General features: G+C 45.0%; 1 protein-coding gene across 3 annotated transcripts in view; it reads left to right on the forward strand.

The window, feature by feature from the left end:
• The window catches only part of MPRIP (myosin phosphatase Rho interacting protein), a 142795-nt gene that overhangs the window by 24111 nt on the left and 106375 nt on the right, over positions 1-12309 (forward strand). For all 3 annotated transcript variants that reach the window (XM_054995564.1, XM_054995563.1, XM_054995561.1), the window contains exons 2-3: positions 7021-7098; positions 8259-8324. In XM_054995564.1, coding sequence (XP_054851539.1) covers positions 7021-7098; positions 8259-8324 — 144 coding nt within the window. The remainder of the gene's footprint in view (positions 1-7020; positions 7099-8258; positions 8325-12309) is intronic.

Raw genomic sequence — 12309 nt, forward strand, 5'->3', positions numbered from 1 at the left:
GTGCCACAGACTAACCCAGCTACCCCAAGCTGCCTTCTCCTTTCGCCTATCAAGTTCAGTATTGTCTGGTCAGGCTGGTGGCCTCTTTCGAGGGTCTGAGGGAGAGGTCTTTCCCATCACCTAATCCCTTTAACTGGGGATTGAACTTGGGGCTTTCTGCGTGCCAAGCAGATGCTCTGCCACTGAGGTGTGGCCCCCACTGGAGTTTCTCATCACACTTTAGATGAAGGGTGTGCAATTTTTTTTTCAGCTGGGGAGCCACATCTGAGAGCTAAGCTACAAGAGATGAATTACACCTGGAGGAGCACCTGAAGGGAGTCGCAGTGTTAGCGGGGAAGCTGAGTTTTAAAAGAGATCGATGGCTTTGTCAATTTCCCCTCTCTATAGAGTCTGCAAAGATCTCCTCAGAGGGTTTGTTCATTTCCTCTTCTGGTCTTAGAAAGGGAGGTGAAACTGACAAAGCCTTCCAGAGGCAAAGAGAAAATTAATAAACCCTCTGAGCAGAGATCTCCCTGGCTCTCTAGAGAGGGGAAATTGATATAGCCTTCCGATCTCTTTTAAAACTCAGCTTCCCGGCTATCATTGTGACTCCCTTCACGTGCTTTTTCTTGTGTAATTGGTCTCTTGTAGCTTGGCTCTGAGTCTCTGTCCCCCTTTGAGAGCTCTGGTTTGGATGCCAGCTCTTCAAGTTTATGGCAACGAGGGTGGCCCTCTCCCTCCTGCACATGGGTTATCTGAATGGCCCTCCAACCATTTAGCAGTTTATCAGGCACATTTGCCCCCTGGCTGAGGTTACCAGCAAATCCTTCAGCAGCTAAAGGGCTGGGGAAGAGGCTCCTGTGGCCTAGATGAGCCCTTCAGGCTGTGATTTGCTCACCCCTGCTTTAGGCTCACTGTCCTGCCCTAGGGCTTGCTTTTAGCCTAGCCTACCCAACAGGGGTGTTGTGCGTACACAGTGCATTATGCCACTGTGAGATTCTTAGATGGAAGGCCATGATAAAACTGTGATAAATGGAAAAGGAAATTAAATTATGCACTAAGGAAAGCCGCGATCTGTGGGATGCTTAGCAGATTACACTGTTTGGCCAAGAGTGGTTTAACTTCTTTCTGTCAGTCAGTCAGTCATGTGATGAGCTCTGTGTGAAGGTCATTAATGCCCCATGCCAGGCCCAGAAATCCTCTTTATTTCTCCTCCAGCTTCTGAGATTTCCCTTTCAAACATACCTTATTCTCAAGGGCTAGAAACTTGCTTTCTTTAAAATCAGTGTCTTCAGGAACCTTTGACCCTTTATTCCACACTCCACTGGGGCGTGATATGATTGTGGAAGCACAGGAAATGTGCAGTCAGCTGCCCTGTAAAATAAATATGCTGGAAAAGCACAAAGAAGGGCGTGGCAGAACTGGAATTAGTGCATTTGCATTGGGTTTACTAGGCATGAATAAGGATTTTCAGCTGCATTTTCCAAAAAAAGTTAATTATATTTTGCACTTGTGAGAGGGGGGGCAGGGGGGGAGATGACTTTATAAGTACATGTAACAAATAACAATGCACTGGTGTGGTGTAGTGGTTAGAGTGTTGGACTAGGATCTGGGTTCAAATCCCGTCTGTCAGGAAAGCTTGCTGGGTAATTTGGGGCTAGTTAAACACACATGTGCTGTCTCATATTCTAGCATACTTCGCAGGGCTGTTGTGAGGATAAAATGGAGGAGAGGGTGAGATTGTAAGCCGTTTTGGGGAGAAAAGGGTGGGATGCTGTAGCATGTGGGATGCACCTGCAGAAAAGATCCTGCCTGCTGTAGGCACGCTTCTTGTTTGGCAAAGGGAGTAAGCAAAGGGAGGGGTAAAAATGATCATTCCTTACCAGAATATCCCTGATGATTACTGTACTTGCCCTGTCTAGGAAGGAACCTGGGAATGCTTCCAGCATCAGGGCGAAAATTGAGCGACACAAAGTCTTTCTGCAAGACCAGTCCTACGAGCAGAGCTTCCTTGCTGTCTGGAATACAGGGTGGATAAAAATCAATGATTTTTTAAAAAATCAGATTTTTTAAAGAATTTAAATCAGATTTTTTAAATAAAATGTTTTTGAGGGGAAAATCTATCTAAACATAGTTTTCATTATAGTCCAAAGGTTATCATCATGAAATAGGGATTAGTTTTTAATTATGTAGCATGAGGCTGTATATTCATGCAATGTTTAAAAATTGTGGTAAACGAATTCCATTAATCTGTTCACAATGTCATGCTGTTCCAGAGGTTTCTGTAAGATGATTGGGCAGTTTTTCTATCTAGAAGATATGATCACAGGTGCTTGGTTTTACAGTTCTCAAAACTGTGAATTTGTGTCTGCAGAGATCACGTCTCTTCTTCACAGCAAAAAGGTTATAAAATAAACATTTTATATGAGCAAAAGACCTTAATCCCGTTGTTCCTTTGCAAATCTTTGTACATAGAACCAACCCCTTACCTCTTAAGTGCTAAGTTTCAAAAAATTCAATGAATAGAAGATTGTTGGGAGTAGAATAGATCTGCACAAGAAGCTAAGTGTGAGGAGTCGTTATGTAGAAAAGAATGAGTCTTTATGTAGAAAACCATGATTTAAATCTAGTCTTACTGACCCAGAATTTAAATCATGATTTAAATTGATTCGATGTAAATCAAATCCACCCTGCTGGAATATAGGACTACTCAGTGGAGGTGGCTTATGCAGCTTGTTGTACATTGAGGGTTGGTTCTGGCCTGCATGTGCACATGTGAATTGGGTTAACTTTTAAAGCTTGTTTTTCCTTGTGACCTTTCTGTGAGGGAGGTAACGCTGGAGAGCCGCTGGCCCAGGTCAGCTTTGTAAGTGAGCAGGGATTTGAACTTGGATCTTCTCTCAGATCTAGTAGTGATATTGTTTTTATTCTTATTTTAGAAAATTATACTCCACTGCTTAGCCAAAGACTCCAAAAGGGCCTTCTGAGATTTTTTTTTAAAAAACCATAATTAAAAAGCTCTGTGAATCTATAAAAAGTTTAACAGCAATAAAAGCAAAATCAGTCTTTTTCAAACTGAGAAGCCAAAAAGACACAATGTTGGTCTCAGCCATCGAAACATAACCAAGGTTAATTGAAGCTTGGCATCTAAGCTTGCGAGAAGGAGATGCCTCCATTAGAAGAACTGGGTCTGTCTTCTCCCACCGTAGGTGAGGAGAGCTGACCAGTACACATGGCTGGGATCTGGGAGATCCCGGGTTCAAACCCCCCACTGCCAGGGGAGCTTTCTTAGTGACCTTGTGTCAGTCACTCTTGGCATTTCCTACCTCACAGGGTGGTTACTGTAAGGGTAATACGGAATTGGGGAGAATGAAGTGAGCCGTGTTGGGTCCCCCTAGGGCCGAAGAGCAGGGAATAACTATCTAAATCATTTCTGTTTTTATTTTAATTACATTGTCAGTGAGACTGTTTTAAAGAGAGTTTGCTAGCCCATTTCTTTCTGTTTTTCCAAGGACTGCTTTCTCTTGCCATACAAGGACAGATAAGAACCATGTCTTTTCTTTAAAAAAAGAAAGCAATCTCCCCACAATTCCCATGCTTCTGAAGGGTGTGGGGTGTTGACAGATCTACCATATATACATAAAAGCGTGCCTGTGTATTTAATTGTTTTGAAATCTTGTAACTGGTAGAGCAAGTCTGGGGAGTAGTTGCTGCTTAAATCAGTGCTAAAGTTCCTGTGTTTGGTTTGAAATTGAAGTAACTAGATTTTGTTTTGATAGTTCCATTTTTCTTTAAAATATGTAGAGAGAGAGAGAGTGGGTTTCAGCTTTCCAAATTCACGCCTTACAAACTGCAGGTGTCAGCAACTTCCCTGAAGGTGACCTGCTTTACTTTCGTATTAATAAAACAGCTGGTCTGGCAAGAGGCAACACAGAATTTTTTAAAATAGATATTTTATATTTAGGGAGGGTCCGTAGCTCAGTGGTAGACTTCCTTACTAGGCCCAATCCCTGGCCTCTGAACAGATCTCAGTTAACCGGTTCTTTCTGTGCCTTTGACCACAGCTCAGTATCATCAAACCATCTGGGTCGGTGTATGGTAGCGTTGTGTGTTTAGGCAGTGAAATACATTCATATTCCATATCACTCTTCGAACCATTCCCAAAGTTTGTGCATTGAGGTGTTGAATCCAGCACAGTTGGCTCTGTGTTGGCCATGGCAGCCGTGGGGTCTGGGGACAACTGGAAAACATTGGGAGACCCCAAGCCAAGCATTATCCTGTGATGGAAGCAGCTCTTTCCTGGCAGGTGTTCTCTGCAGACCCAAAGGGGATGTCTTCTGGACTCTTCTGGAGCATCGCTTGTTCCGTTGGTGTGCAAAGAAAGCCAGGATTGGCTCTTTACTTTGTGAAATAAGCATGTGAGCACCAAGAAATATATGAATGGGCACCATGGAGTACATGAGCGCTGTGCTGGGGGATCGGGGCTTTAGAGTAGAAAACAAGGAAAGGGGTGTTTGTTTACTCCCATTTCATTTATACCCAGCCCTTCTCCCCAATGGGGAGTCCAGAGTGGCTTACATCGTTCTCCTCTCCTTCATTTTACCCTCCCAACAACTTCAGAAGTTAGGCTAGGCTAACAGTACGTGACTGCCCCCAGCTCACATGGCAGAGCAGAGATTTGAACCTGGGTTCCCCAGACCATAGTTTGAGAGCTAAACCACATGAGATGAATTACACGAGGACGCTCAAGTGAAGGGAGACGCAATGTTAGCTGGGAAGCGTAGTTTGAATTTCACGTCTCTCTATAGAGCCGGCTAGATTGCTCCTGAGGGTTTGTTAATTTCATCTTTCTATGCAAAGATTCCTCTTCAGAGGGTTCCTTAATAATTGGCAGGGCCTTTGAGGAAGCAAAGAGGAAATTAACAAACCCTCTAAGGAGCAATCTTTGCGGGCTCTGTAGAGAGCGGTGAAATTCAAGCTACGGTTCCTGGATAAAATTGTGTTTCCCTTCACTTGAGCGTCCTTGTGTAATTCGTCTCGTGTGGTGTAGCTCTGACACTAACCACTACACCACACTAGGTCTAGAGGAGTGTAACTGCTTTGGAGTGCACTGTCAATCTTTTTGAGCATGACCGCACAATGCTCGTTTCTGAATTTTTTGAATTGCTAAAATCTGTCAGAGTCCTTATCATGAGGGCGTGGCAAATTCCACCCAAAACTCAATCGCATGTATTTGTCTGTAGGAAAGAATGCTCTTTATCTCTGTCTGATTTCCTTTGTTATTCCTGCTATTTTATAATGCACAGCCAGAGTGCATGATGCTTCGGAGTAAGAACAGAAAAACACTAGCCTTGAAAAATTTCCAGGCTGCTGTAAGTTTCAGGGGAAGGCGGGAAAGGACGGAGGAATAGGTAGAAGTTGGGATTAATGTAGGTTCAGTTATAGAAGAGCCAGTGTTTCTTAGTGGTTAGAGTGTCAGGCTAGGATCTTGGAGATCCAGGTTCAATTCCTGGCTGTGCCATGGAAGCTCGTTGGGTGTCCTCCCAGACACACTTAACCTGAACTACCTCAGAGGGCTGTTGTGGAGAAGAGGACAGTATTATTATGCTGCTTTGGGTCCCTATTAAGGAAAAAGACAAGACGTAAAGGAAGTCAAAAAATACATAGTCTTGGTCTTAGGTCTAATAGGTGATGAATACGAAGTGTTAAGCCTTCATGGGAAATGGGTTTTTTGGGAGGAGGGGAGATAGGTGACATCAAAAAGATGTTTTGGATGGGAGGTGCAGACAGAGGAGCAGCAAGAGAGAAAGGGCAGAGTAATTCTGTTTCATTTTAATTTTATTTAAACTCTTGCAGTTGCTTACAAAACACAATTAGTAGGTGCCAGTCAAAACAGCAAAAAGATAACTGCAGGAAAGAGAGCAGAAGGCCACCTGATCTCTTGTTTACTCAGAAGGAGACCCTACTTAATTTAGAAGACTCCGATAAGTAGGCAGAGGATTACAGACTCTCTGCATAAAGGTGGCAGATGGGTGCACCAGGCCTATAAATGGGCGTTCCCTTGGTCACTTGTAGCGAATCAAAATCTCCAAGCAACCAGGCAGAGAAATGCCTGTAAAGAGTTTGTTCTTTTTCAAACTATTGCTGTCCCACAAGTGGCTGACATAGTATGTGAGGGATGCTGTGTGTATGCGTAGGATTTCTCCTCTTTGGTGAGCTGATAATATTTCTTTAAAAGGTGTGTACCCCTGCCCTGAGAGGTGAGCGAAGTTGTGCGTGACCTGAGATGTATAAGCCACTGTGCAGTTGTGTGGAGTTGCAGTGTGAGTTGTTACGGGGATGTAATTCTGAGATTCTGTTGATGTGCTTTCTTTTGCAAGCGAGTTTTTAGTCCCTTAGGGTGGCAGATAGAAGTTTGAAATAGGTGGACACTTAATCAGATTCCAGCAGCAAGGATAATTCAGTGCTTGTGTTATGGAGATGGACTCGAGACTATAGCTGATTCCGCACACATTGGATAATGCACTTCCAATCCTCTTTCGAGATCATTTGGAACTGAATTTTTTGAGTGTGAAACAAAAAATCCACTTCCAAACGATAGCTAAAGTGCATTGAAAGTGTATTATCCAATGTGTGCGGAATCAGCATTTGTTTGTTCTTCTCTTATTCTACAGTACTCGCTTTGCTGGGTTCTTCTGGTGCCCTTTTAACATGTGGCTTGAAGCTTAGCCAGACCTATTCAGCTTCTTTTGCTAGAAACTCTCCGAGAGCTCGCTTGTTTTTCACAGCTCCAGCTTTCCAGGATCATCTCTTTCTCTCTTGAATTATGGGACCTCCTGCATAGAAAGCATTTTATTTTGCCACTGAGCTCTGGACCTTATATAATATTTTGCTACGGGTTTTTTCATCCTGCAAACATGTACTGGGCATTTGCGCCAGATTCCATAAGCGGTAGTTTACGTGATGGGTGTCATTGGATAAAATCATGTACCATTTTTTAAAAAGTTCTGATAAGCTTTTTCTTCCCTTTTTTTCCCCTAGGCCAAGCCCATTTATGGTGGATGGCTCCTGCTGGCACCCGAAGGCACCGATTTCGACAACCCTGTGCATCGCTCTCGGGTAAGGGTGGAGGTATCTCTCACAGGAACAGTCAGGCAGAGGAACAACCCAAATGGATCAGAACAAGGGGCTGCGTATGTGTCGCAGTTCTACAGCAGCGCAGGAAGAGCATAGAATGTCACATTTGGCATGGAATTCAGATTTCTGTGCATTTCTGTTCTGTGGGAAAAACTGAGTCTCTAAACCTCCTAGGTAAAGAGCCCCGTGGTGCAGAGTGGTAAGCGGCAGTACTGCAGCCCAAGCTCTGCTCATGACCTGAGTTTGATCCTGGTGGAAGCCAGGTTCAGGTAGCCGGCTCAAGGTTGACTCAGCCTTCCATCCTTCCAAGATTGGTAAAATGAGTACCCAGTTTCCTGGGGGTAAAGTGTAAATGACTGGGGAAGGCAATGGCAAACCGCCCAGTTAAAAGTCTGCCAAGAAAACGTTGTCATGCGACGTCAGTAATGACTCGGTGCTTACACAGGGGACTACCTTTACCTTTAACCCTCATAGATGCAGTTCTTCCTGCTATCTCAGAAGCCAGAGAAGTGGCTGAATAAGATTTCCAGGACTCAAAGTGCAGTGTAGAGCTTCTCCCTCGCACCTTCCAACCCAGAATAAATTATGCAAAGTTAAGGAGGCATTCCACATTTTGCATAATTCATGCCAATCTAGAGTCCAGTACAGAAGGGTGGACCAGTGACACATCTCAGCATTAAGGGAGCGTGGGATTTTTGTGCCTGCCTTTGGAGTGACTGTGAGATGTGCTGGGAGACTTCCAGCTACATTTACAAGTCTCTCAAGCTTGGTGTGGATCCGGACACTGAACCTGGGAGCAGGAGCAAATCATGACGTACTTTCAAGGGGGCTGACCCTGGTGGGTCCCTGTCAGGTGCTTGGGAAGAGGCTGTGGATTAAGCACTGGGCTCGTGGGTAGGGGATCTGCTGGTTGTAAATACCCTCTCAGGCATCTGGTTTGAGTGCCCTAGAGCTGCTTAGATTAGATCTCAGCTTTGGCCTTTGGTTTCTTGATGGGAAGATGGAGGGGATAAAATTTTCCAGAGTAGATGTGGAGAGGCTGGATTGGGTAAGGGCTGGGTGTGCTGAGCGTCTCAGAACTGGCTTCCAGTTTAAATCTCCATATCTTAATGTGTGTGTGTGTGTGTTTTTTCTTCTTCCAGAAATGGCAGCGCCGATTTTTCATCCTGTATGAGCATGGCCTCCTCCGCTATGCCCTGGACGAGATGGTGAGTCATCCCCCTCCCCCCCTCATCCTGTAGCTCTGTTCTGTTGTTGGGGTTTGTCTTCATAGGAGACTACCATTGAGATACACGCCTCAGAAGCGCTGCTGACCGGTAGACCGGTCAGCCGCATTTACTTTTTACAAGGTAGATATGGTTTGTGTGTATTGCTGCTTTGGTATTGCGTCATGTGTCAAGAGGCATATGGTCAAGAGAAGAGGAGGGCTGCCACTTCCCACTGCGGTCTCTGGCAGTTCAGCAGTTGGAAGTGCATACGCACAGGAGCGAATGTAGAACATTCTAGAACATGGGTGTCATCGTGTGGGCATGCCTGCCTTCCCCTCTGGCTGACCGCTGTTCGGTTCCACTGCCGCTGATGGTAGACAGGAGATCTCCCTCTCTCTGGTAACCTTCAAGGGGCTTTAGGGGTTTCTTTCTTCCTCTAGTTTAATTTGTGTTTGTCAATGCAGTTGAGTGTTTATTGCATGTTTTCTTCAGGAGTTTATTCTTCTGCCCTGCAGAGCAACTAGGGATGCTAACTCTGGGTTGGGAAATTCCTGGAGACTTGGGAGCAGGGTTTGGGGAGGAGACAGAGTTGTGATGCCGTAGAGTTCGCCCTCACTCAGTGTTGCCGGCAAACGTGTTGGAATGCTTGAGAAGAAGATCCCACGAGCTAGAAGTGGCTACTGCATCATAATCTTCCCACCTCTGGTCTGTCCCCTGTTCCTCTTCGGTTGGCACTGTGGGGAAAGAAAGAGCGTGGGATGGCAGAAGGGGAGGTTGTGTGAGCGATGGAGATGAGTGACTGCGGTAAACATTTTTTCCCCTGTGACGGATAGTTGTGTTTGGTTCCTCTTCTGTTCCCTGAAGTAAAGGGAACTGGTTTGTTCAGCTTGGCAGGGAGAGAGAGAGAGAGCTGCTGCGTCTTAATTTTTTTGCTGGAGTTGCCCAGGGGTGTTCACAGGATGCCATGCTGGGCTTTACTCACCGAAGGGAATATGTATTTACTCCGAGGCATTGGCTTACCACCAATGCTCATAACTGCGAGTGGCAGAGGGAGAGCCAGTATATCAGGAACCTGGGTGGAGTGCGCAATCTCTCTTGAAATTCTGAGCATCCCAGAAGCCCTTCTCACTGAGGCCGTAGAACCAGCGTCGCCTCATACCGCAGGTAAGGGCTTTCGTGCGTCCATCACCCAGGCTCAAAATGAACTTCTGGTCCACTCACCGGAAGTAAGTATGGCCTGCTTCCGGGAAATTTGGCACAGAAGTTGTCGTCAACTGGAAGAGTTTATTTTTGTCGGGCTGTGAATGAGCCACATATAATTTCTTTTAATAGGTTTTTTAAAAAGCAAATGGGCTTTTTAAAGCCGTCTAATACTCCAGACCAGCCCAGTCTCATCAGAAATGGAAAGTTAAGCAGGGTTGGCCATGGCTATTACTTGGATGGAAGACCACCAAGGATGTGTAGGGGTGCGATGCAGAGGCAAGCAATGGTGTACCACCTCGGCTCCTCTCCTGCCTTGAATGGTCCTGAGTTGGTTGTGGCTTGACAGTATGCAAGCCTTGTATAATTAGACTTGTATAATTTATTATCTCCTAAAACTTATTAGGACACTTTTTACCAGCTTCCAAAGCTGTGCGCAGAACTGAACAGGCTATATTTACAAAACATTGTCAAACAAGCCAGCAGAAAGCTTTAAGGACTATCAAGTCTGTTAAAAAGGTCCTTGTGACTAAAAAATGTTTTCAAAATGCTTAGAAAGAGGGGCCACTGCAGAAAAGGCCCTGCTGCCCTTAACAGCTGTTCTGACCCTCTGTATGAACCCAAAGGAGGGACCTCACTCACTGATCTTGAAGCTCTGGGTAGGGGATGGGAGAGCCCCTGTTGGGAGAAGATACTCTCACAGAGAAACTTAAACCACAGAGAGTTTTAAAGACTAAAGCCAGCATCTTGAACACAGTCCAGAAGTAATCAACTTTTCTAATACTGGGGAGCATGGAGTAACTTTTTCATCCTTTTTTACAAGGCAGAAGAGTAAGCAGATCGACTCCTTCCAGTTTTTCCAGAGCATACACGTGGAAGATTTTGGCATAATTTTGGGAGGGATTTTCCCCCCTCTGTCTCTTTCACCATTCGGAGTTTTTCCAGGCTTCTTAGAGGGAATGAGAAGTTACTTTCTGGCTTGATGTGAAAACAAACCCCGTGCATTGGCAGGAAAAAAATGGCCACTATTGTTGTTTCTGGAACTTCATCCAAATCCCCTTAATCTTCTGTGCTTGGAGTGCTGTAATTTTTTTCCCTCTGTCCCGTCTCCCAGCAACCTGGCTGCCTTTGCCAGGCTAATATTTCCTGAAGTGACAATGGGAAGACAGCTTGGTGGCGGCTTGGATAGGAAGGGGGCGAGGCGGGAAAGACAAACACCAATGGAAGATGGCAGGAAATCAGTAGGATGGGGGAGAAAATATGCCAGTTATGAAACAGTTGTTTGGGATGGCGAAGTGAGGTGGAGTGTGGGAGGAGACATGAGTCCCTGGAATCCAGCATGTATGGGGAGAAGAGCCCATCCCCAGATGTTAATATCTACCAGGGAAGCCCAGTTCTGGATGCCATTCATTATCAGTGCTGGGCTGTCCTCAATGAAGAGCAGGGCTTTATCTGTGGTGGCCCTGTCCTTTGGGACTCCTTCACCTTGTGCATTTCTGCAGGCACAGGCTCTCTTTTCAAAGGAGAAGGGAAATATACCCCCCCCCCCCACACACACACCCTTGTGCGTTCATTTCAGTTAAGCCAGTGACCCACACCCCCTTTCCCACTGCACTCTGTTTTGCTTATCCCAGTGCTCTGTTTTGGTTGTCCTGCAGTTGCTATTGTTTAGCTTAGACTTTTTTGCATTTGGGCTTTTCAAGGTTTATTTTTGCGTTGGTTGTGTTTTGTTGTAAACTTCTCGGGGTGGAGGCAAAAGGACGTCTGTAAATACAGTTCAGTAAATAAGTTTTTGGTGCTGTCATTTACAAGGCCCATTCTTTTTGTAGAGACTCAACAGTACCTTTTAGGTTAAAGTGGGTTGCTTGAAAATATACTGGTTGAATGGCTGGGGAAGCAGTGGTGTCAGATGCTTTTTCACTAACCTTCCCTATCAAGCTACAAATTCCTGCTATGAGTTTCTCTTCTGGCTGCACTTAAAACTGCAAAAACAGGTTCTGCCAGTTATTGCCCAGGTAGGTGGCAAAATTCCAGTACATTGGGAGTACACACCTGCACGGCAGACCATTAATGCACACCCTGTAGTCCAAGTTGCACATACCCTATGGGTCTGTATAAAAATTCAACTTGAGAATTTGTTTTCTTTCTTTTTTCTAGTGACAAAAACGTTTCTAGTTCTCGTTGTTTCAAATGCACAATTGAAAGTGTGCAAAAGACAGTGAGAGAGATTAGTAGGATCTCTGCCCTGCCTTTCTCTTTGACGTTCTGTGACTACCAGAAACATGAATATGTAAAAAAAAAAAGGCAATCTGTGCAAATGATCTTAATTTTATTTATTTATTTACTTGATTTATTCCCTGCCTTTCTCCCCAAAGGGGACTCGAAGCAGCTTGTGTCATCCTCCGTTTTATCTTTTCAGCATCCCTGTTAAGGTAAGTTAGGCTGTACGCAAGTGGCCCAAAGTCTCCCAGCAAGCTTCATGGTGGAGTGGGGGATTTGAACCTGGGTCTTCTAGATCCTACTCTGACACTCTAATCGCTACACCATCACCAGCATGAGTTGTAGAGGTCTCAGAATTGGGTTTGTTTTTGGAGGGCTTTAGGGTTGTTCCCTGATGACATTCTAGAACATGCAAAACCAAGGGCCTCTGTGCATACAGAAAGATGACATTTACAACCTTTTCTTTTGCCGTTGTCACTTTTGAACAAGGAGAAATCCTGTTGCGAGAGAAGTTAGCTGTGTTAGTCTGTAGTAGCAAAATAGTAAAGAGTCCAGTAGCACCTTT

The sequence above is a fragment of the Eublepharis macularius genome, chromosome 12, assembly GCF_028583425.1.
Source record: "Eublepharis macularius isolate TG4126 chromosome 12, MPM_Emac_v1.0, whole genome shotgun sequence".
NCBI classification, from domain to species: domain Eukaryota; kingdom Metazoa; phylum Chordata; class Lepidosauria; order Squamata; family Eublepharidae; genus Eublepharis; species Eublepharis macularius.